At 34.9% G+C, this 27,042-nt stretch overlaps 1 protein-coding gene across 2 annotated transcripts in view; it reads right to left on the bottom strand.

The window, feature by feature from the left end:
• The window catches only part of CREB1 (cAMP responsive element binding protein 1), a gene marked incomplete at both ends in the record, with an annotated part of 37,170 nt that extends 13,756 nt beyond the window's left edge, over positions 1-23,414 (bottom strand). The window contains 7 exons of one of the 2 annotated variants that reach the window (XM_084250514.1): positions 1,174-1,324; positions 3,198-3,380; positions 6,319-6,461; positions 12,204-12,304; positions 18,513-18,554; positions 19,575-19,721; positions 23,301-23,414. In XM_084250514.1, the coding sequence (XP_084106640.1) occupies positions 1,174-1,324; positions 3,198-3,380; positions 6,319-6,461; positions 12,204-12,304; positions 18,513-18,554; positions 19,575-19,721; positions 23,301-23,414 (881 nt within the window). The remainder of the gene's footprint in view (positions 1-1,173; positions 1,325-3,197; positions 3,381-6,318; positions 6,462-12,203; positions 12,305-18,512; positions 18,555-19,574; positions 19,722-23,300) is intronic. The other variant, XM_084250515.1, reaches the window with a different exon arrangement.
• Positions 23,415-27,042: the final 3,628 nt, after the last annotated feature.

Raw genomic sequence — 27,042 nt, 5'->3', positions numbered from 1 at the left:
CAGGAGAGGTCTGCGCGCCATGTGGGACCCTCCTCCAGTGGCCAGGGAGCAGCCGGGGATCGAACCAGCGCCGGGGATCGAACCAGCGCTGCAGAGGCCGCGGGCAGCTTCGCAACCCAGCGCTCAACCGCTGCGCCTCCGGGGAGGCCCTGCTTCTAATTTTAAAGAGTTAAACATTTCCTTACAAACATTTCAAAACTGTACACAGTTTAATCTGTATTTTATAATACATTTAAATACAAACACAGCTTTTATGCTTTTATTTTATCTTAAATACTTAAAGAAAATCAAACTGATAGAACGGGAAGTTAAAGAGTCATTGGGTGTATTTCAAACTCATTTCCTAAGACCCCAGGAAAAGTTTTGCTATTTTTTTAGAGCTCAGATATATTCATTAACACCAAAACATCTAAGACTATGAGCCGAAACATGAAGCTGCATAAAAATACATTTCAACAGAGCACTACAGTTACAGACAGAGTGCTTTTGGAGAACTTATTTGACCCTTTGGGTGGGTGATGGAATCCTGTTTTACAGAGAAGGAAACTGAGGTTTAGAAGGTTAAAACAGTCTTTCAAAGTCACAGTAAAAGGGCTAGATCCAGGATTTGAATTCAGATCTTCTGAGCTCAATCTCCGTTTCTTTCACAGTGCTTGAAGAAACTGGGTTGAACACCAGAATATTTTCACCATTTAAAATTTTTTTTTATGTTTATATATACGTTTATCTTCATTTTCTTCTGTTTATCTATTTCCATATTTAAATCCTAAGTTAAATATTTAAATCCTAAGTGAAATTTAAAAAAACACAAAATCAAATAGGACTAAATAAAATTTTAATGTTTTTAATGACACTTTGCCCAAAAGATAAGAAACAATAATAACCTAGCTATTTGGTTAGAACAAACGGAAAATATTACAGTTGTACATTAAATTCATTATGGGGAAATTTTATGAAAGAAAACTATTCTGTGATCAAAGATTGACCCATAGCCACACTAGCCATCTCTTAAGTCCAGCTTATTAAAGAAAGTTTTAGCAAGATCCATCAATGCTACCAGAAAGAAATTCAACACAAATATCATTTTGTCAGCATATGTAAAGGACATGTCTGGTAGAACTTCAAGAGGTACTTGACTTATAACAATCTAAGTAAATCCAATATATGCAGTACCTGTTCTTCATGAGGCGAACTTCTCTCTTTCGTGCTGCTTCTTCAGCAGGCTGTGTAGGAAGTGCTGGGGAGGATGCCATAACAACTCCAGGGGCAATGGTGCTAGTGGGTGCTGTGCGAATCTGATATGTTTGTACATCTCCAGAGGCAGCTGAAAATAAAAAATAGTCAGCATGGTGTAAGACAATGAAGCACTGTGAGTTGTTTACCTATCTGTAGCAACACCAATCTAAACATACATTTTCCATTAAAAGGGGGAAAACAAAGGAAAAGATGATTCTGACGAAAATGTTGAAAGAATCAGCACTCTTTTAGTCATTATTGAGAAATAATTCCCAATTTAATGTATTTATTATTATAGACACTTGGGTGAAAGGTCTTAACCTATGTCTGCTGGGTCTTATATTTATCTTTCATTGGAATGCAGTTCTATTCTGTTGTTTAACATGCTTACCAACCTTAAGTCTAAAAGGTAAGTAGGGCACAGCTTGGATGATCTTCCTAGATAGAGTATAGTCCTCAATGTCTTCCTTTGATATTGGTAAATTCATATTAAAAAATTTCAAGTAGACTCTTGCCACGACATAAAAACGACCATGATTTTTCATAAAATAGCAAAATGGAAGAGAAAATAAAGCATTATGGTCAACTATTGTAAATTTCTAATCGAAACAAAACTCTAAGTATGAAAAGTGTACCACTTGATGCCAATTATACTATTGTAAACACAAATGTTTTAATATAAATTATAATGGTTAAATAAAGTTTTATCTTTCTAACTAAATGATTCATCATTTGTGAAAAGAAACACAATCACTATTTGTCAGACTGCTTCTAAATACAACTTAATATGCCCTCCTAAGAATAAGGAAACTAAAAATATCTGAATTTGAAGGTCCTTATAAAATTATCTGTATTTGCTATATTATTATTAAAATGCGTAGTTTGAATGGAAAAGAGTTATATACTGAACATGTTACCATCTTCAAACTGACGTTCAGAATTCAAATTCACTGACATCCTGCTTTACAATTTTTGAGTACCTGCATGTAAAGTGAAAAGGTGTTTTACTCCCATTAATAAGCAATATATTATCTTTTTCAAGTATTATTTGTTTAGTAATAGAATATATTTTGTAAGTACATTAGGGTCCTTTAAATTAAGACTCTCCCTAGTTAGTGTTTTATGATTACTCAAAAATTTCTGTTCATGGTGAAGAGGCACAACTGTCATTACCTCTAGAGGCAAAATATTATAATAAAAATATTTTTAGAAAAAGATTATTATGCATAAATCGTATTATGCATAAATCGTATTCTAAAATTAGTCAAATGAATTTAGGGAAAAAGGGTCAATCCTATTCATAAAGATGCCTGAAACAAATAGGATACAAAAAGTTAAAAACTTAAATAGAAAAAAGTGATTTCTAGAATCATCAAGGATTTAACTACTACTCTTTCTCTATAGACCAGCATACTTGAATACTGGTGTAAGATTTTTCAGAATACAATGTTTTCATTTGAAATAAAAATTGACACTCTTAGAATAGAGCATATAAATTTATATTAAATAAAAAGCAGAGAAACCGAATTCTGAACCTCCAAAGATTCTTAGCAGTGATTTAGTACAACTCCCATTTGACACATGAAAAAAACTGAGGGCTAAAGAGGTTATTACTTAGGTTATACAGCCATTCTATGCAGCTGGATCTGGAATCTAAGCTTTCCTGTCTCCTGATTTCACTGCCTTTCCCTCTAATCAACCCTGTTTCTTCTATTTCCAAATACTAAAGTTGCTGAAGTTGGATGTTATGTTTTTAAAAACTGAAAATAGTTGTTTTTATGCCATGACATTTTGGTCCAATTGGAATAATAAAAAGTTCATGGAAAAGATTATCTATAATTATGAAAAAGTACTACATTTTAACAGTGCTTTGTCGTATCATACTTACTTTTTTTTTGAATGCTTATAAAATTTTACCTTTCAAAAAATATACTGTACCTGTGAACTGTGAATTATCTTACCTTGAACAACAACTTGGTTGCTGGGCACTAAGATCTGCTGTCCATCAGTGGTCTGTGCATATTGTAGGATGGTAGTACCCGGTTGAGTGGCGGCTGCATTGGTCATGGTTAATGTTTGCAGGCCTTGTACCCCATCGGTACCATTGTTAGCCAGTTGTATTGCTCCTCCCTGGGTAATAGCAACTAAAACCCAATGGATTTTATGGTTACAAGTTTAATACCATATAAGACTTTTACAAAATGCTAAATTTAATGTAGAATAATTTGCAAGAAAAAATAAAGGAGAAATTATTAAAGCAAGTAATACTGCCAAGAAGGATTTCACTTACTCAAGTAACACTTATCTGGAAACCCACATTCAATTTTTATAATACAAATGCACTCTAATAACTACATAATAACTTATAATGATGCCTATTAACAACAGGAAAAAAGGTAAGTGAGAACATTATTTGGTTCTAATGAGGTACCATACTTCCAAATGCTCCACAATTCCTTTATACTAATATTAACTATGTAATATTTTAGACAATATATGCTGTACCACTAGTAAATAAATGAATAGGAAATATGATTTTCTTTTCTATCTTCACGTACTTAACACAGAAGTGTGCATGTAATAGGCACTCAATAAATGGCTGTTTCAATGTATAACCAACAAAGCAGTGCAGTATTGCATTCTGTTCTCTAACTCAGCTAGCAGTGCATAACCTATGACAAAGTCCACTCAATAAAGTGACTTGAAATATCCTATGGAACTCAGTCATCAGAGTGTTTGTTGGGGCGTTTTCATTGGGCAGTATATACTTTCAATTCAACAGTTCCCATTTAGATGTTATTCCACTGAGACATTACTTCACACCTAAGAATGTTCATGTAGCATTGCTTCAAACAGCAGAAATGTTCTAAATATTCATCAGTGTCTGTGTGTGCATGTGTGTGGGATGGAGGGTATGTTTAAATAAATGTTATATTTACATAGTGAAACAAAATGTAGTTGTTAAAGAAAGAATATACATAAATATATGTTTATATACCTGTCCACCATAGGTAAATAACATAGATCTCACTTATACAAAAATACTTGACATGTATGTAAAAATATATGTATGCAAAAATAAACAAGAATGGTAGGATATATACCAAACTCCTACTACTAAGGAGGGATGAAAAGGATTTTTAATTAGTAGTACTATATAACTCTACCATTTGAATTTTCACAACCATGTATAAACTATGTAAGCAGTCATTATATTGATTCTTAAAGACAATCAAGAACATAATATTAAATCAATTTCATTAAGACCATATGTGTATAAACAGAGGGAATAAAAGATATGATAATGAATAAAGCTTTAAAAATCTCCAAGTATTAACCATTTACAGCTGGCAATTTTCAGTTGCTGAAGGATAGCAACATGCCAAATTAAACACCTACCTTTCAATGCTTTTTTTCCTTATTTGAGATTCTGATATGTCTCATTTCTAAAGAATATGTTTTTAAATTCAAGTGATTATCACTGCAATGGTGAAATCACCATTACTAAGGAGTATGCTGAGTTCCTCTAGTATATTGAAGTAGGTAATAAAGGTCATGTTTTAATGTCTTAGAACATGTATCTTTACTAACTCAACTAATGGGAACATAAAGCTAAAAAAAACTCCTGCAACACATATATTCAGTGCCTGTTTATTTGTCAACAAAAAACTTGAGGTAAAAAAAGATCCTATTAAGCTTAAAGAGGGGAGAAGCAGTTTAGTCAAAAATGCCTTCCGAGGAAAAACAAATAGCAGATGGTTTGTTTCATTCACATGTGTAATATAAAGAAACAAAGCAAAGGAACAGACAAAACCAAACCAAACCAAACCAAATCCTTGGAATCTAACTGCAGAACTGAGGCAAAGGGGAGGTTGTAGTCTGGAGAAAAAGATAGAAGGAGCCCAATGATCTGTGGTGGAGGATTGATACTTTGGTGGTGGGTGTGAACCCTCACCCCCTAAAACATACACAATGTTGTAAACCAGTGTTACCTCAATGAAAAGAAATAGTTTCTACTTACTGTCAAATGGTTCAGTTTTGGAAGTTAAAATATCTGCTGCTTGGAAAGCTGCTGAAATTGCAAATTAGAGTTCTGCAAACCAAGGTAGAGCTGTAACTGGAGAACTTTTAATTGAGGAGCGTAACTTTCATACATATTTCTGATATAAACTACTCCAGGGCACTGGAAAACTACAATGCAGCAAAGGGGTTTCAATGTGTATAATAAATTTTTAATTAACAAAGAGATGGCAACACTGTATAATGGGCAGTAGCGGATTTAATGAATCAATGAAAAGGAAATCAATGTGTGAAGCACTTTGGGAGGCAAAAAGGGCTTGGGAAAATGGAGGGCAATGTATATTCACACAACTGCTTTTGATCAAACAAAAGCAGAATGCAAAAAGTACTTTGTAACAGATTTAGGTGAAAGAAAGAAGAGAGAACTAAGTGGGACATCACAGAAATGAAAACTTAATTATTTTTCAAATGAAATCTTTGTTGACATACCAAAAAGCAAACTTTCCTCTTAATTTGAGCAGTCCTTATGCTTACATCATCCTAATTTACTAAACTGCCTTTTATATTAAAAGGAGTAAAAATTGAATAGTGCTGTTAAGTCTGCAACAAAGTTATTCCATCCCTACTATCATGATAAATTAAATATGAAGATTTTAAAATGATGCTTTTAGAAAGGAAGGAAATTTGTTAACACAGACAAATGAGACCATTTTGGGCCTTAAATGTAATCAAAGAATGACTATCTGAAAAAATTCATATTCTCTATTAACAACATATCTGGGGACTGACATCAGGAGTTTCAAGAGGCTGCTCAAAAAACGTCTAAGACTTTCCATGCATATACACAAATAAAAGGGCCATCTAAAGGGCTCACTAGTGATCCTAATCAATACCCCGATGAAAAGACAGTACTTCTAACTCTAGACCTTTGTATTTTGAACAGTAAAGAATACGTAATATAATCGGCACCAAGAAAAGAGCTGAATATATGACTCTTTTAAAGGAAAACACAGCTGCTAATTTTTTTTCTTACTTTTCAAAACAGAAATATTTAATACTTACTATACTGTCCGCTGCTAGTTTGGTAAATTGGGGTTGGCACCGTTACAGTGGTGATGGCAGGTGCTGAAGTCTCCTCTTCAGACTTCTCCTCTTCAATCCTTGGCACTCCTGGTGCATCAGAAGATAAGTCATTCAAAATTTTCCTGGAAAAATGAAGAACTAGTTAATCAACATAAAAGTAAAATTCAGTAGATAAATAAAAATTATATGGAAAGACTGGGGAAAAAACACTTGGCAGAAAGTAGTTAGGGCTTACGACAGAACTTTAAAATGCAAGAATTTATAAGAATAAATGAGAGCTGCACCAGGGATATATGTCAAAATGGAACCACAAAAGGACTAGGAAGAACAAAGAGAAGTCTCTTTAACCTGAATATAAACAATGATTCAAAATCCGGTGCAAGTAAAGAAGAGATTAATAAAATTAACTACAGAAAAATAACTTCCTTTTGTATGGCAAAGAACACCAAACATAAAATAAAAATGATTAACAATGCTAAGAGAAAATGTTTAGATATACTCCAGACAAATGGTCAATATCTCCAAAATATAAAGACCTGAAATCTTAAAACTTGAAGGGAAAAAGAATCTTAAAAACTGAAGGGAAAAAGAAGGCCAAAAACATAACTCTCAGGCTGTGGTTAAAATAAAAGTAATGCAGCAACATATTCTGCTAGTAAAAATGTGATACTCTACACTACTGTTGGAAGTATAAAACTGGAATGATCCTTATTAAAGGAATTTGGAGACACCTAAGAAAACTACATCTTTCTCCTAGGACTATTTTACACAGCAATCTTACTCCTAGGACTTTCATCCTTAAGATATACTTCCCACAGTGTGAAAATACATACATATGCAGGTTATTCACTGTAGCATTGTTTGTAACAGCAAAATATTAGAAACAACCTATATGACCACACACAGAAGAATGGGTAAATAAACTATGGTTCATCCAAATAATGGAGAGGGTACTTATCCTTTGTATTAAAAAAATATACATCTTTCTACTAATTTATTCACAAAAAAGATCAGAAAGGTTAAACCAGATGAAGTTTAATGAGATTACTTACTAGGGTGGGAAAGAAGTAAAAAAAAAGTACATATAGGTGGGGCACTTCTGCATCTGTAAGCCCATGCTTGTGTGTATCCTTTTTTGGTACAACTCTAACTTTTGGAATCAGGCCAATGTTTCAAATATTTAAAAAAAAAAAAAAAAAAAAAACACAAGATCAGTAGGAGAAAAATTCTGAACTGGAAATCATAAAGAAATCATACAAACTTTAGCATGTTTCAAATGAGTAACAAAATCAGAGGGTGGGGGGGAAGCCATAAATCCAAATAATTTTTGACACTTACATTTCTAACAAGCCAGGCTGAATTAATAACTTAGTTTCAACAGTCAAGCCATATTCTGATCCTTTGCATTGTTAGTTATGATTACATGTACCATACATTGTGTTCATTAACATAGATTTATAATTTTTTCTTCGTCTTTCAAATCACATGGGGAAAAAAGAGGAGTTACAAACCAAAACTATAATAATACCAGCTTCTATATTTACTGGCATTGTAGAAAACATTCTACTGTTGTCTCTTTCAATTTCCCTCCTGGAAATTCTATAAATGCTATTAGACCACCTCACTCTATTCTCTATGACATTTCACCTTTCACAGTTATTACCAGTTTACGTTCTCCACTAAGTTACTTTTTCAGTTCCCTTCTAGCTTGCAAATCTCTCATCATACAAACTAGTTTATATCAGTTACTATTTATTTTATTTAATTCCCTGATTACATTTCTCATTTCTAAGATTTCTTACTCATTCTTTTCCATATCTGCTTGTTCTAGTTTAGTAAATTCCTATTTCTTTTTGTAAGGATGATTTCTGTGTAAGTGACAGCTTACTTTTGTAATCAGGCTAATGATTTGAAGACAGCTGGTCAACAGAGCACACACTTTGGGGTAGCACAACTCTAGAGGTCTGTTTTACAAACTTTAACATAAAAGAAGCACTTGAACAACATCTTAAAACACTGATTCCTGGGGGGCCTCCCTGGTGGTGCAAGGGGGTAAGACACAGCCTATGAAGCTATCTTCAGGCACTGAAGCAATAGTTCGATCCCAGGCCAGGGAGGAGACACACATGGCGCAGCAGACCTCTCCTGACTCGCCTGCTGCTCCCCTCAGCACTGTATTTCAGTACATCTGCCTGTTCTGTTCCCCACTCTGTCTCTGGTGAATCCTCTCACCACCTGCACGTCTGGCCTCTACCCAAGTTCTTGTATGCATAAATAAATAGATCTTTTTTTTTTTTTTAAAGATTTATTTATTCACTTATACAAGCACTGGGTACAGTCAGAAGCGCGGGAGGGTGAGAGAATTCACCAGAGCCAGAGCGGGGAGCAGAGCAGGCAGAAGGACCGAAGTACACTGCTGAGGGGAGCAGCGGGTGGCAGGAGCGATCTGTGCGCCATGTGGGACCCTCCTCCGGTGGCCTGGGAGCAGCCGGGGATCGAACCAGCGCTGCAGAGGCCAAGGGCAGCTTCGCAACCCAGCGCTCAACCGCTGCGCCACCGGGGAGGCCCAAATAAATAAATCTTAAATAAATAAATAAATAAAACACTAATTCCTGGGTCCTTGCCCCAGAGATTCTAATTCATTAGGTGTGAAGGAGGGGGCCCCAGAATTTGCATTTGCAATCAGATGCAGATTTACCAATATTAGTGTGTAGACAGCATTTTCAACAGTATTGGTCTCTAGAGCAGTTTTGTTTTTCAAAATGAGATTATAACCCATATATGGCCCATAAAAACAATTAATTATGTTGTAACCAACATTAAGTAAACAACAAATAAAAAAGTCAAACATCACACATAAAGGTGAATATTGCTTTGTATAACTTCTGCTTCAAATGCCTATATATTATGTTGTGAGCTTGCATATATACCTATATATGTATTTAATATGTGACTAAGTGCAATTATATATTTGTACATAAATAATTGTAAAGTATATTTCTTATTGTGGTTAATTAAAAAAAAAGGTTTAAAAGCTACTACTCTAGACCTGCAAATAAATTCACTACTTGTTTCCATGAAGCCAGTGATCATTCTTAGTCATTTCTTTTTAAGTTTCTCAAGTTGTTGCCCCAGATCATCTTGGTCATTCTCCCCTTGGATATAGTTTACTTTCTCCTGAAGAATATTCCACATGTGTTTTGGGTAGTGGGAGTAATTCCCTTCCTTAATCTAGACACTAGGTTATTACCACTGCAGCCTTATAGTGAGTGTGTTAGCTTTTCTAGCAATCATTATCTCATTAATGATAATTAAATATAATTATCTTTTCTGAATGAATTATTACTCTAGAATCCTGTACTTGAATAACTGGTCCTATTTTAAACCCAAGTTCAGAAAGTGTACAATCGCCATCAACATTCATCCTATTTGTGCTATAAGGCATTCTCCCCTTCATTGGGTACCTATACTTCAAAGTTCTGTCATTTGTAAATTTGTTTAACTGTAGCTTCTACTTTTTTCAGCTAAATGGCTGGTAAAAATATCAAGTGAGACAAGACCAAGCAGAGAGCACTTAAGGACTTAAGCCAATCACTACAAGGCGGGGCTGTTCCAGTAAAAACTTACCTTGTATTATCTATTAATCCCCATTATTCCAACCTGACAAGTGTATCATAAGGAGGACACTGTTAAAGATCTTGCTACAATAAAGAGAGACTAGGTTTCAAGAATCCATAAAATTAAAATAAAATTATGGTACCCCCATTGTGGAGGTCTGATTATAAGGGAAGATACCATTGTCTCTCATGCAAGTAGCCCTTTCTCTACATATATGTGGTTTTAGGCATTCAATTTGATTAATAATTAAGGTGCTATTATTTAAATGACTTTTGTTGGAATACAGGTTGAAAGTCAATTAAATTAAATAACATTATTTTTTAACATAAAGCTTGTATTTCCTAAGGTCTACAGCTAAAATCTGCCTAGAATTTATACTGAGAAGCCATGGAGCTTCTTTTTTTCCTTAAGATTTATTTTATTTATGCATACCAGAACTGGGGTATAGGCCACAGGAGTGGGTTGTGTGTGTGAGAGGACTCACCAGAGACAGAGCAGAACAGGCAGAAATACTGAAATACACAGTTGAGGGGAGCAGCAGGCAAGACAGGAAAGGTCTGCCACACCACGTGGGTTAGCTCCCTGGTCAGGCATCGAAATCATGCCTCAGTGGCTTGTGAGATAGCCTGACAGCACTGAGATTTCAACCACTGCACCACTAGGAAGACCCCCATGAAGCTTATTTCTTAATACATGGTTAGAGACGCTTCAGGATATACTTAAACATTAAAAATCTATAAGCTAGCTATATTTAAAAAAGAAAAGAAATCATGGGCCTCCCCTGGTGGCACAGCGGTTGAGCGCTGGGCTGCGAGGCTATGCCCGCAGCCACTGCAGTGCCGGTTCGTTCCCCGGCTGCCAGCAAGGGTCCCACCAAAAAAAAAAAAACAAAAACAAAAAAAGGAAAAGAAATTATGAGTACAAAAACTCAGAATACCTACTTGGTAACAAAATTTCTTAAGACCTCAAAATCAGTTTACTGATCATCATTTAGGATTTTTGTTATTTTTTTTTTGAAATTTAATTGTGGTGACGTGGGTTTATAACACTGTTTGTGATTTAGGGGAATATGACACAGTACCACACCTACTACTCAGAGTCCTTTGCAATAGACCATTGGGCTCACAACTCCCCTTACTGTCAGCCTCTTTCCTGCCCCCTTTCTGCAGCCCTATTTCTAGGGTTTGTTCTGTCAGTTCCTTTCTGCGGTTTCTCTATCATTTAGGATTTTAATTTAACTGTGAGGAGAGAGAAAAGGGTTAGCTTAGTTGACAAATATGCGGGGGTAAAAATAATCATCCCTCTAAAAAATAAAAATATCAACAGAAATAATTTAGGCTAATAACAGAATATTGGGCCTCCCTGGTGGCGCAAGGGGTTGAGACGCAATCTATGAGGCAATCTGCAGCCTCTGCAGCATAAATTCAATCCCTGGGCAGCCGGGGAGCAACCCACATGGCGCAGTGGACCTTTCCTGACTCGTCCACTGCTCCCCTCAGCAGCGTGCTTCGGTCAGTCTGCCTGTTCTGTTTGCCACTCTATCTCTGGTGAATGCTCTCACCCCCCACCACCTTTGGCCTGTGCCCCAACTCTTGTATGCATAAATAAATAAATCTTAAAAAAAAAAAAACCAGAGTATTACATGCCCCATAATTATTAAATTCTAAAGGTAGTTTACGCAGATTTGTAGAACTGTTCTTTCTGGAGACATTTAATGTGGAGCCAATTTCCTCATATAAAAACATACTTTTGGCCTATTTTAGAGGCAAGGCATGAACTGAACAACTTGTATATCTAAACACAAAAACTACATTAAGGGAATATCCACATGACCATAAAACAACTATTAAAATTAACAATTATCTGCTAAGCATTATGGCAAAAAAATGACTGGCAAATGTGTTGCTAAGTAGATAAATAGAACTGATGTATAAATAGAAAATACTATAGCCTTATCAAATGTGTTGCTAATTTTTTAACAGAAGCGCAGCAGCCAGTACAGTCTATTAAAAAAAAAGAGAAGCAGGAAGAAAATATTATCAGTGTTTATGCAGGACTGTTTGGAGTAAGAAGTACTTTTGTACTAGATAAGCTTCAAGACTTGTAAGAAATCAAGGTGGAGAGAAGTAAACTACGTGTTACTGAATCAAGTGGCTAACTTGTCTTCTGACATCTCTTCACCTGCAACCTCTTAAGGCATGCAGCATACTGTAATTCTAAATTTTTTTAGCTATTAAATTCCATACCTGTAGGAAGGCCTCCTTGAAAGAATTTCTCGTCGTTTTTGGGAATCAGTTACACTGTCCACTGACTCCTGTGAATCTTCACTTTCTGCAATAGTTGAAATCTGAAAACAAATAAGAACTTTATCTAGACAATCAAATTTCCTTCCTATGAGATTTTTATGTATTAAAAGTAAAATACAAAAGAACATCAAGATACTTCATACATGCTTCATTAAGAAAAAAAGTATTTTTAGGGTAGACGAACATAACAAATCACTGTCCTCTTTTACTTATCCAATAAGAGTCAGAGAACCTAACTTTTTTTTTGGTCAAAACCAAACTTTATGATACCCAAATCCAGCTTAATCTCTTTTAGAACTTCATGTAATCGACTCTTGGATTAATATTACTTTCCAATTATTTTCTTATAGTTGTCAGAACAAAACTACCCACTAAGTTTTCTAACATGAAAGAAAGAATAAATGACTATTTGATCATAAGTCTATATAGGAGTTACACAAATTACTTTTCAATAACTACTGTGTAAATACTTGTGATTGTATTTACATTGTACAAATAAGATCCCTTACCAATTTACAGATGATTGTTTCTAGCAAGTTAGGAAGAAGCCCTCCGCTACCTACGGACATATTTCAAAGTTATAATAAAAGTATGCACTTTCTATTAAACAAAAATTCAAGGTAAAGAACTATGCATTTCTGGAAGGGATCCTGGACTCAAAAGTAATTAAGTATTTTACACTAGATAATAAAAATAGCAACTAGCATTTACTGAGAACTTACTATGTGCCAGATGCTACGTTAAAGCACACACATATATTACTCAATGCTTGTATAGTTTTAAAGCGCTAGATGTGTATATAAGGTGCTACAATAGTATGATTATAGATCTGCTTTACAGATGGAAGAACTGAGGCACAGAGAGGGTAAGTAACTGACCCAAGTCTCAAAACTAGGAAGAAATATAGTAGAGTCACTGTCAACACTTGGCATCTCAGTTTTAGACATCCGCATCAGCATCAACTCTTGTTGGTTCCAATCTCAAGCTAGTTTTGTCAGAAGCAGCAACTCAGAGATTTTTTTTAGATCACTTTAGACGTTCACTCACCTAAGGAAGTTTGTCTGCCAAATTTATACTATGAAGTTTCTCTAGTGTAATTGGCAGGATCCTCCTGCTCTTTCCTGAACTAGGCACATGCAATGCTGTCAGGGTGAGAATTATATTTAAGCAAAGCAAAAGGATCCATAAAGGTTAGTTCCATATCAAAATTCATGACGATAGCAGTAAGAAAAAAATTCAGAAACACCTGACAAATCCTAAAGGTACTCTGATGTGGCCTGTGTCTAAGGTTCTGGAGAACGAGCACTTATTGACAGGGTATTGCTATACATACACTTTGAAATGAAATTAGGTAAATCTGGTAATGCTTCACAAAATAAGTATACCTAACAACAAAGTAAGGTGCATCTTCCAAACAATTTAAGTGTATGAAAGTAGTCTTAAAGACCTAAAAATTAACAGGCAATATTTAATGAATCCAGAAATGACAGATAAAAAGATGGACAAGGTTGAATTTAGTCTGTGATTCTCTACAGAGCTCTATAGTTACTGCCAAAGAAGTACACAGAATTTCCCACCAGCTGCTCTAACTTGCCCACTCAGTAGTCTACACAGACTTTCTCACAGAAATGGAGCAGAACAGAACTGTGAAAAGGTCTTAGCAGAGGCTCAGAATTTCAAGTAATAAAGACAGAGCTCGAAGTGGACAGTACTGTGACAGAGATTACTGTAGTCGTCACAAGATCTCACTTCCTCCATTCTATTTCTCTGCTATCTTCATTTGACCCTCACCCTTAACAATCCTCTTATAAGGACATAAGGAACTTAGGCACACTCTCTCAAGTTGAAACTCACTAAAACAGCTTTCAACTACACACTGGACAGCTTTGTAATGAAATAAATTAATGTTGCTTTTTAAAATATATGGCCTTTCATGGTTTTATCCCCCCAGATTCAGTGAATCTATTGCTCTTGGTAGGAAAACAAAAGCTCCTCTTTCTCCAATCTAAAAGATTTACCAGTTCAGACAGAAAGAATTAATTATTATTATACAGTGATTACAGTTTTTAATGTGAAGGAAATTCAGTACTATTCAATATTATGTAACAAATGTTAACATTTCTCTTTGGGAATATTATCCTAAGAGATATAAGAACTATGAAGCTTATTCCTATGGACTATCTATGGAAATAATCCTATGGACTATTTGCCAAAAACAAACAAGAATATCCCAAGGCTCCCCCAGAAAACCAATGGACCCACATTTCTGTGGGTTAGAATTCTTTTTATACATAACATTTTATTTTTTTATAAAGGCATGCTTTATTTATTTAGTTTGTTTGTTTGTTTGTTTTATACATGCACTGGGTACAGTCAGAAGCGCGGGAGGGTGAGAGAATTCACCAGAGCCAGAGCAGGGAGCAGAACAGGCAGAAGGACCGAAGTACACTGCTGAGGGGAGCAGTGGGCGGCAGGAGAGGTCTGCGCGCCATGCAGGACCCTCCTCCGGTGGCCGGGGAGCAGCCGGGGATCGAACCGGCGCCACAGAGGCCGCGGGCAGCCTCGCAACCCAGCGCTCAACCACTGCGCCACCGGGGAGGCCCTATACATAACATTTTAATAGTTTAATATATATCTAACAGATTATTAAAATAAACATGAAAAGCTATACCCCAATTTTAAATACCAGAGTGTCATTACATTCCAACGACAGATCCCCTTCCTCTGGTCCTCACCTCCTTTCACCGCTCTAACAACGTACTGCTCTCTTCCTGAGTTCCTTAAACAGGTTGAACCTTGGTCAATTAAATTTTCAAAAAGCCAAGTTATCACTTGTAGATGTAAAATTTTAGGTCTACATTTCTCAACTTTGTTAAAAATTTATACCACCTGTTTCTGAAGGAGGAAAAAAAGCCCCTATTTCAATAGGTTTGAAATTTCAGAAATAAAATATACAGTGACTAGAAGCAAATCAAAGCAAAGGTATTACTACATGTTTTCTCAAACTCTTACTGGTCCCCTAGAGTAAGTACTTTCTCTAGGTAGAGTTCAGATTTATGGTTTAGATATAGATTTATGGTTTAGATAGTTTTTTTTTTAGTTAAAAGCCTAAAAGAAAAAGATCTCCAAACTCTTTGATCTGTAGATCTCACTTATAAAAAATTTTACATAAGCATACATTTCCATTTGTACATTTTAAGTGTGCTATTCATAAAACAAAAATTTAAAAAGATAAGCACACATTGAAATATTTGTAAAGATAAACTCTAAACTCAGACTTTTTGAAATGTGATTTAACACCTGCTATTGTAAAACAAACAAATAAACCTCATGATAAGTGAACACAAAAATGCACTTTTAGCTGGGCCTGCTAAATAAATCAATCAGTTCCATTTTCATCTATTAATTATGAAAAGTTCTGAGATTTATCCAATGTTTTCATCTCCCTTAGTGACTTATTGTATACTAATAGGTGTTACAGGTTCATATTTTAATAAATAAGTTCAACAAATTCTTTAGAAGACTTCTGAATAGTTTAGAAAGTTCTATTTCTAGGATTTTAAAAGTATACAGATTTGAGTTTTTAGGTAACATAGTTACATGAAAAGTATGGTAATATTTCTAAGTTTCTATTGTCAAAATTCTCTTTCCAAAACACAAGTTTCTTTTAAAAAGCATTACTCTTGAATGCATTGTTAAAATCTCACTTTCTCCCAGAAAAGACAATTTTTCAAAAATATGTTAGGTAATATAGCCCTTGCTTGTCATCATTAAATGTCAGAAACTTTAGAACAACCATCTTAGGTAAAAAACTAACAACTCATCCTTAACTTAGACAACTTTAAAAAATGTTTTGCTATATGATTCTGAATCTCTGCGTTGCACAAAAGAATTTTACTGTTGGTTCCATCACATTACATTGTGAAGATTTTATCAAAAAATTCATATCCACTCTCACCCTTGATCCTTTTGTTTGATACACATTTTCTAGTTTTTCTTTGATACGTAAAGCACACTTTCACGTCTCAATCTGTGATTCCTTTTTTTATTATTTGTATGGTTTAGCCTCCTCCTCTGCCTCTGGTCTCTGCTCAGTCTTCTCTGACTACCCTACACAACAACGCACAACACCCTTCCCTCCACATCCTCCTCTGCCCTTCCCCTGCTTTAATCATCTTCCCAGCACTTATCCTCACCTGACATATTTTATTTTTTCATTGTCTCTCTTCGCTCAAATGTGATCTTCATGAGAATAGAGAAGTATTATTTGTTCACTGCTGTCTTTCATAGCACCTAGAACAGTGACTGGCATATAGCATGTGATCAATAAAAATTCATTGAAGAAATGAATGTAGTAATTTAAGCTAACATAATCCGTGAATCCTCTGTCTCACGGATTTAAACTGTACTATGTCAAAATACTTCAAAACGAACATGAAAATTGAGTTGTTACTATTAGCTTCTATATATTATGCGAGTCCCATTATTTTTATGGAGATTCTCAGTGAGACATGACAGATATATATTATATATATAAAAGGATAAAGTTGGGCACCAATGGTAAGCCATATATGAAATATTAGTACAGCTCAGATTTTAATATTCTTAGATTTGCAGCTTAGTTTTTAATATTCTTACATTTAAAAATATAGACAAAAGTCCTAATGGCTTATTCTCTTATCAAGAGAAATATAGCTATATATTTTTAAAATGTTATTTTAGAATATCATTATTTTCCCATCTAAAAGTAAGAGGTACCATTTCTCTCTTTGATCACTTCTTGTGATACAAACTACTTTCTAGTTATTAACATTAATCACTGTTCACAAGAAGAAACAATCATTCAAGTAACGATTCTCCATGGTTTAGACCCTTTTAAAAATGAAATACTATACTGGTGTCACTATTTGTAGAATTCAGGCTTTCAATAATAAGCATAGCTCACCTCAGTGGAAAAATGTGTTCTTGAAAAGATGAACATGTATTTCTATAAAGTTAATGGCGATATAACCCCCAATCCAAATTATTTTGCTACCAAGTAAAGATTAAAAATAAGAATAGCGTCAATAATTAAATTTCACATTTTAGAACACAAAATTATAATCTTAATTTTGTGGCTATAATTTGTGTTTTTTACAGAAAGACCTCCTACTATGAGTGAAAAAATAAAAAATAAAGGTTATTGGACTTAATACCCAAACTGGGTCTGGAATTTCGGTCTCTTGACTAGATGGTCAAGTTCTTCCCGCTATTATCAAGCAGAAACCGGGAATTAGTAATGTCATAGTATAGAGAATGGTAAAGTACAATTCAATGAAATAAAAGCTGAGGCAAAAGGCAGAAGATTATTACTAAGTGTAATTCACAGAATATGAATTAGGTCTTTATCTAATTTAAGACTTGTCTCCTACTTGGTAACAAATTCCATTCCCATGATCTTTCTGTATAGGAATTCATACAACTTGATTTTACATGTTAACATTTTCTCTCCCCCCACCCTTAAGTGTCCAAGCAAACCAAAAGCACAAGAGAATAAAGTAAAGGTGGGTAACAGCAGCTCATTGACTCAATAGTATGATATGGCTAACAAAATCTAATATATTATTTGATGCCAATTAATAGAATGTTTCTAGGACAAAGAAGATACTTCTCCCCTCTACAAGTATCAATGAGTCTGGCTACCACGTTCAAGGAAAACACAATAGCTCTCACAAAAAAGACAATGAGGAAAGTGAAGAAAAGTGAAAGCTACACCATGTAATAATGGTTGAAGAAAAACAGGTGTATGTTTTGTCTCGACTTTTTTTTTTTTAAATGGCAAGGGTGTGGGAGATGAGGAAGAGGAAGCAGTCCAACAGAAAACTAGTTAAACTTGTTTATCTAGTTTTCAAGATAGAACTGGGGCCACAAAATAAAAACTTCAGAAAGATATATTCCGTCCACCATAGAGAAGAATATTTTAGCAATTACGCCTAATTATAAATTGGTTACCTCGGAGATGGAGCTTCCTTTCTTTGAAAGTGTTCCAGCAATGCTGGGCTACTATTTAGAGGAGGGGAGAATGGATATATGGGAAATTTAGCAACAGATTAAGGATGGGATAGGTATCAAGTTTGGCCTAGATCTAGATTAATATTTTTATTTAAACCTTCAATTTCATGTTTATAGAGAAAGACAAAGACATAAAGAATTATTTCTCACCTTCCTTTCTAAAAATAGTTCTCTCCAAATCTAGGACCTAGGACTCACCTGCGTTCCGGAGAAAAGTCTTTTTAAGTCCTTACAGGAAGACTGTGAAGCAAAAAATATGAAATGGGAGGCTGGGGTTATGGCCTACTTGGATGAACGTTCAAGTCTTTTCAAAATTTTTTTAAAAAATAAGTTCAATGTGAAGATGTATACTGCTCTAGGTTCCCTACAGTTATGTCGTCACCTTCAGGTCTATAAATGCTTTTATTCCCTTTGGAGCTACCCAAAGGAACCCCCTCTCTGAAGAATAAGGTAACGTGTAGAACAATTCCTGACCCTTTCAGAATAATTATTTCAGTTATATACTCTAACTTAGAACTCTAAACATAGGCAGTTTTACAAATGCTTTATGTGTTTTCAAAGTCTGAATAATATCTTAGATAAGGTTATTAACCTTAACTAAGGTTTTGATAAGGTTTAATTTTTTCCAGTTGCAATTTTTTTATCTCCGTTTTCCTTAACTGAGAGATACATCAATCTTAGTCTCTTCCAAACATTTCCACTTTATCCCATATACTTTTTTTTTTTTTTTTTTTTTTTTAAATTTTTTTATTTATTTATACAAGCACTGGGTACAGTCAGAAGCGCGGGAGGGTGAGAGAATTCACCAGAGCCAGAGCGGGAAGCAGAGCAGGCAGAAGGACCGAAGTACACTGCTGAGGGGAGCAGCGGGCGGCAGGAGAGGTCTGCGCGCCATGTGGGACCCTCCTCCGGTGGCTGGGGAGCAGCCGGGGATCGAACCAGCGCTGCAGAGGCTGCGGGCAGCCTCGCAACCCAGCGCTCAACTGCTGCGCCACTGGGGAGGCCCTATCCCATATACTTTTTGATTTTTCCTAATCGTTTTTCTTTTGTTGCTTAGCAGTCTTTTTTTTCTTTTATATATCTTCTTGTGAATATATGTTCCTACACATAGGTGACTGTACAGATGTAGCATATTCTATTACTGTAAATAAAATAAAATCTGAACTAGTTATGTTCCTATTTTCATAACTAACGAAAGGAGATAGATATGGCTATAAACAACAGTTATAAAAGTAGATGCAGAACTTTTTATACACATACCTGAACTGTCTGGACTTGTGGAGACTGAATAACTGATGGCTGGGCCGCCTGAATAACTCCATGGACTTGAACTGTCTGCCCATTGGGCAGCTGTACTAAAGTTACGGTGGGAGCAGATGATGTTGCATGAGCTGCTGGCATAGATACCTATAGTGTTGAACATGGAAAAAAATTACCATTACAGATACCTCCTTGGAAGTACTCATGTTCAATATGAAGCAACTTTTTAAGCAGCAAAAAGATGTCCTTTCTAAGATAAATATTTCAATGATGTGAAAGAAATGGATTAATATTCATTTTTAAAAGGACAACAACTTTTCAACTTCTCCCACTTTTTAACTCCTCCTAATGACAAAACCCAAAAAACTATTTTACTGTATCATGAAACTATGTAACAGACTTTTTCTGAACACTAAAAACCACTTTATTTGTATGAAGTTTTACATTTTTTTCACCTGCTTTTCATATCCAATTTCTTATTTGCTCTTTGAAGAAGTGAAAACTAAGTAATAAGAATTACCTCCACTTTAGAGACAAATAACAAGTGCTCAAAGATACTAAATAACTTGCCCAAGTTCAAGAGATATGTTAACATTTCTTTCCAATATCATGTGTTAAATAAACTATATTCTAAAATCTAATTGTCAATCCTCGGAAAAACTGACCTAGTAAGTGTAGAACAAATATATATCTTACAACATAAAACATCATTTTCTCCATTAAGCTAATTACAAGTATGCCTTTCATTAATGTGAAAGTATTGATAGGTGTTAAACTGCTAACCATTTATATTTTAAAGATTTTCCTCTTGAAGGAATAAAGAAGAGTTGAGAGAATCTAAGAAAAAAACAATTTTTTCTGAGACACAAAGAAGGCAATTTTAAGGAATATTCAGGTAAAAGCGTTCTTAAGTTAAACATGCCTATCAGGTGGTATTTATTGTTCCTGTGCTTTACCACATTGAGGATAGGAAGTTTATTTACTCAGTGAAACTGCCAGTGAGGACCTATGTACTGGGAACAATGTCAGAACTGAAACTTAAAAAAAAAAAAAAAAAAAAGAGAGAGAGAGAGAGAGAGAGAGAGAGAGAGAGAAAGACACAGGCCCTTGCCCTAAAGGAAATTATTGGGATATGTGTCTCAAAGAATGGGGAAAAGAAACACAAAATCAGGGAATTAACGAGGGTTGCTGAGATAAGTATGGACTGAGGAGAACTACTTAATTCATTGTAAAGAGGAGAGGAAGTTACCAGGGAAGAATGTAAATTTGAAATAAAGAACACTAGATAGGCATGTTATTATGACTTGCAGGGTAGAAGAACAGAATTTCAGGCAGACAGGGCAGCCACAGAGAAACAATGATCTACCCATGTAAGGCAGAGTGAGATGACTAGCAATTCAACTATTAGAGGGCTTGTGTGTTACACTATGAGAAAGTGGGGAGATGAAATAACACAGCAGGCAGGTGCTAGATGGACTAGTCATGAAAAACTTCGTATATGTCACATTAAAGAACTTATATTTTATCCTGAGAGGACTGGGAAAGGCATTGAAGGACTTTTAGCTACTGAAATTCATCGTGAAGCAAATGGATCCCTTTCCCACCTCTCTGTGGAAGAGCAACTAATCTACCCCACTGACAGAAAAACAAAGATTTATTTTTTTGCGTAGGCACTGCTGTAAGTAAGGTAGTGAACTCTAGTTTTCCTGCATTTATCTCTCTATAAGCAGATTAGTAAATATTTCTCCGGGGAACCTGACTAACTTCAAGCTGAAGAGGCAAGACTTAAGTGATACTGACATTGGGACCTACAGTCGTCCTACGTGAAGATCACAACTCATAGATGTTAAGTCCCAAATGTATCCACAGAGATTCCAGTACAGCTTTATGGTCCTCTACTTTTAAGCCAGAAAATCATAAATTATCAAATACTTTGAGGAAAACCTCTAATATGAAAGATGGAGACAATACATATGGAGGGGGAAAAGCAATACAAGAAAGAAGAAAACTGAAAACAAAACAAAACCTAATCAATATTCTCAAAGATAAAATACTGCCTTTATGAAATATAAACAGGATGCTATTAGAACATGAAAGGACTGTTCAGAGAACAAAAGCAGCTCTTAAAGATGGTAACAATAATAAAAAATTCAATAGATGGGTTAGAATATGAAGTTTGAGGAAACCTCCCAGACAGAAGAGCAAAATATAAACAGAATAAAATAAAAACAGAAAAAAATGAGAATTAGTTCTAGAGGTATACTATTTGGATCACAAGGGTCCTGTAGAAAGAAAAAAATAATCAACCAAACAAATTAATTGCCCAAAGTGGAAGACCAGAGTTTTCAATATTGAAGGGCCTAATGACTACATAGCATAACAGATGAAAATTGATCCAAACCAAGGTTCTTTTAACAAAATAGCAAAGCAGTGAACAAAGGAAAAATTCCTACAACATACAGGAGATAAAAAATAAGAAATGGATTTAGTCTTTTCAAAGAGCAACACTAGAAGTGGATCAATACCTTCAAAATTTGAAACAAAATGAATACCCAAATTTCCTTTCCGAAGGAATCATTGCAAACATGCTTTATTCTATTAAGAATACAAATTTCACAAAAGGAAGTTGAGGGAATTTCCAGGATGACATTAATACAGCAGACTTAGAGAAAAAATAGACCCGAGAGAACGGTGTGATCTAAGGTATATGGACAGTTTCATTGCTCAGATGTCTGCTACCTGTGTATCTTCTCTTTACCAGAGAGGTCAAAGCTTGGATGAGCTCGGATTCTTTCTTATCTGCACATATTTGTCTTGACCATATATAGGTCTCCCCTTTATTCCAGCACCTGCCTCCTCAGATTACATTTATCTCAACCCCAAATGTGTTTTGACTTACTTCCTGAGGGCTGGAGATGGGCCTTTGTGCTCTATATTCCTGCTGGAGGTCCAGTATTTTGGTCTATACTTTAGCTCTGCATAGCAATCATATGAGGTTATCCCTCTACTTTCAAGATCTATTCTTGCCCAGTGACTACCCCCAGAAGATTTTGAAAGCTTAAGCTAGACATCTCAGAACCTCTGCTAGGATTATTTCCTCCTGAAAGTGGTAATATCAATTCTTTCACTTCATTGGTTTATTTGCTGTTTGATTTTTATATTAATCACCTTTCCCACATATATGTAAATAGTTGTTAATGAAATATGAAATATTTGAGGAAAAATACATGGCAAAAAATAAGGATGAGACTACAACCTTAAAGATAGAATGTTTAAGACAAAATGAAAGAATCATGAATTATTTTTTATAGGAAGCAAAAATTATCATCCCCGAAACTGTCAATCTATTTGCTTATCCTATTTTGTAATTTAAGCTTAACTTTTTAGATTATCTGTATTTCCATAACCTAAATGATATGTAAAAAAAGCAATCACTGTAGTCAAGGTTTTCTTCCCTTGTTTGAGAGAAAATTAACCTACTTGTCAGTTAAAATGTAATTATTTCTGAATTGTGACACTATAGACATTGCATCAGTGGTTAACAATACATTTTTCTGTAATGTTACTATCATTTTGAAAATTAGGATATTTCAAAACATGAAATTTTATATTCTAAGAATGTCTCTGGTCATTCTATGTTTCTCTCTGTAATAAAAACTAAGTTCTCATCTAAATATATTCCTCTTGGAAGAGACAAAACTTGGAATCTCTCCATGTATTTTATACCTGGGCTAATGTGGCAATCTGTGGCTGGGCTTGAACTGTCATTTGCTGGTTTTCAGCTTCTGTTACAGCTGCATCTCCACTCTGCTGGTTTTCTGCTCCAGATTCCATGGTCATTTAGTTACCTACAATAACATGGAAGAGTGTTACAAGCACTACAGTGCTTTGTGCTTTTCTGACTTTAAAGGCAAATTTCAAGTTATAAATAGGTATTTGTGGTGGTTATGTTAGCAAATGCACTCAGAAATCTAATTTGAATATAATGTAGCTGAATTATTGTCAAAATTGCCCAAATTTGAACTGTAAAGTTTAGTCCCTTCAAAAAAGAAAAAATACGTCTTAACCCTTGCTATTTTTCCCCCAATAGGATATTACTCCATCTATAAACAAGGGATTCATCCTCTTTCATGAACATCCCCTAGTAATAAGGAGGGGGCAGGGACACCCGGGGGCAGCAATAAAGTTTTGTTTTTAAAACTATACCAATTAGGACATTCAGCTAAGAGAAGTGAGCTGATGAGAGGGGCTCTGGGATACTGGTTTCATGGTACATCCTTTGAGGGTATTCCCACCTGTAAGAGGTAAGAAGCAAAAAATTATAAACTATTTCCACAAGTATTACTGGTGGTAGGACAAAGTCAGCTCAAGTTGCAAGAGTCCAACCTGTGGGGTATCAAGATGATAGAAAGGTGAGATAAGTGGCCACAGAGCCAAATTAGAGACCCCAAATACTAAAGTTAGTGTTGACTCCTCACTCTATGTGTAGTATGTGACACTATACATATGCACAATAACACACAAAACAATTTAAAAAAATTTTAATTGCAAAATTCTGTTAAGGCTAATCTTTTTACCCTGCTTTGCTAAGGGCCTATTATAATCTGTTGGGTAATATGGTATTGGATGGCAGCACAAAGGAAGTGTATAGAAATTCCTAGCAGGAGCAGCTACATTAGGGAGGAGGTTAGGGAAATTTTAGTTAACTGGGGGGAGCAAGCTTGTCTAAAGAACTTAGAATGAAAGGGATTACTTCGTATTTGTGCAATTCTTTTATCATACAGTGCCATGTAAGTTACTTTTCACTACCATAGTGACTCCATGAATAACACAAAACCCCAATGCTGTTTCAGAATTTATTATTTATTTTATAACACTGAATTTGATAAGCAAAATTGTCACTGATCCTTATGTGATTATTACATGTCATTAAAACACATCTGATACTAGTATTTCTTGCCATCATCTATGGGGTTCTATAAAAATAAAATGTGTTACAAGTCATAGTTAAAAATGGAAATTAAAATTTCCCTGTAGGAATGAATATAATTTAGAAATATAATTCACAAAACACAGGTAGCAAAGGAAAAGACCATCAGACTTGAATAATTATTTAAAACATTGACATGAGAAAAGCAACCAAGATCAGTGCACTAGAAGAAAATATCTGCAATATATAATCAACATCCTAACACCTAGAATACAGAGAAACTACTAGTCAATAAGAAATTATTAACTAGTTCACAAAGATATAATCAAGGGTATTCACTGTATAACTTTAAATAGTAACAAAAAACTGAACAGAAGTCTCTATCATTAAAGAAATTAGAATAAAAAAATGAAGTCTACCTATAATGTAATCACATAAAAAGCTTTCCCAGAGTGAAATGGTACAGCATAGGCTATACCGTAAAACAGAACTACATTTATGTTAAAAACAAGCAAAACAAATTGCCATGGAGGTACATAGATGAGAAAAGGAGTGGGAAGTAGCTCACTAAACTTAAAGTGGTAGTTCTGAAAAGAGGACGATTTGGTAGGATCATTCAGGTTGATGACTTTCACCTTGTATACGAAATATTATAGAATTTTAGTATTTTCTCCTCCATGAGCATGGATTCAGGATTACTTGTACAATTTTAAAAAATTAATACCAGAAGTCATGGACAACATTTTGAAACTGACCCAACATCTGTATTTCCATGGTGATTATGAGATACCTATTGACAAAAACTTTTCAAATACCAGATACTTCTTTTATGAAATCATTTGTTTAAATTTTGTCTAAATTGTTTACCCTACATTTCAAAGAATATAAAATAACTATAAAAATTACCAAGTAACTGGTTATTATCACATGATAATTCATTGAATTATATACTTACAACTGTGCTCTTTTAAACTGAAAAATTTTAGAAAGACATCAAATGTAACAGTGACATCAACAACAAAACAGTTTATCTATCTTAACTGCTGTTCATACTTTCGGCCTGGAAGAAAACAGCATGTGAAGCAAAAAACCTAATCTTAGAGGCCAACAATGGTGAATATAGGTAAGTACAGAAATCCATACTTTCCTTTTTTCCCCTAAGCGACTATTTTAATGAAAATGAAGATTAATAAAAATTCATCAGAAATCTCCTTTGTATACTACATACACAACAATTTTTAAGACTATTCCAGAGCTTCCCTGGTGGTGCAAGGGGTTAAGCCTCAGCACTATGAAGCTAACGGCAGCCACTGCAGTGTTAGTTTGATCCCCCAGGGAGATACCCACATGGCGCAGCAGACCTCTCCTGTCTTGCCTGTTGCTCCCCTCAGCAGTGTGTTTCAGTCAATCTGCCTGTTCTGTTCCCCACTCTGTCTCTGGTGAATCCTCTCACGACCCCCAGGCCCCAACTCTGGCCTATACCCCAGCTCTTGCACGCATAAATAAAATAAATCTTTAAAAAAAAAACTTTATTCCAAGGCACATTTTTTTTTTACCTTTGCTGTCATTGATGAGTTTCACTCCACTGCACGATTAAAGGCAATCTAAGGTACAGCTCTTTTGCTTATGCTACAATACCCTAGGGCTACTTTTTTTGTCTGTCTTGTTATGACATTTAACGTATACAACATCTTCACAAGTTTTTGCAAAATACTTATGCCTATAATAAAAGAACAAAAGCATTAGCTAACAGAAGAACTCTACAGCTACTAGGGAACATTCAAATTAGGAATATTATTTGCATCCTTCTTCCCTCTCCAACTAGATAGTAGTCATTAAAAAAAAAAAAGACAACAAAACCAAAATGCTATATTTCCAATGGATAGGGTATCCCATGGAAACAGCAGGTATTCTATTATCACTTTATTCAGGGTATGGGACAGTTTTAATTTATGTATCTTTTAGCTTGAGCACATTATCAACCACTTTGGCAATGGTACAAACAGGCTTTCATTAGAAAATTCAATCCTTTCTCAAAGTGTAGGTAAAAATTACTTGAGGGCAATTTGTTTCAGATGAGAAATTCACTGATTCATATAAAAAGACAAGATTCTTTTTGTTTGCATCTAGAAATAATGAGACAGCAGTCTACCAACTAGCATTTAAAGTGGGTATGTTAAGTTTTGGACTTTGAAAGCTTTTGTTCCTTATTGTTTATATTTTCAGGTAGGGAGAGATGAGATGCTATGGTGTATAATTTAAGTTTTCAAATAACCCAGGAGTAGTCCAGTCAGCAGTATAGGATCCAGGATCAATTATTAGAGCCAGTATGTGGGTTTCTAGAGTTGTTTGAAGAAAGGAGATTTCCTAAGTCATTACATAAATGAATGCTTTTGGGGACTGCAAAAACAAAAACGGACTGAATAATGATGTAAATTAAGAACATCAGGTACATGTAAGCTCCGAGAGGATGCTAAATAAATGCTGGAAACAGTGGAAACAGAATGGATCCTAGATGGACAGCCTACTACACCCAGG

Source organism: Talpa europaea (genome assembly GCF_964194135.1).
Source record: "Talpa europaea genome assembly, chromosome: 1".
NCBI lineage: Eukaryota > Metazoa > Chordata > Mammalia > Eulipotyphla > Talpidae > Talpa > Talpa europaea.
The sequence above is the reverse complement of the archived record's forward strand: the minus strand, read 5'-3'. Positions and strand labels throughout refer to the sequence as shown.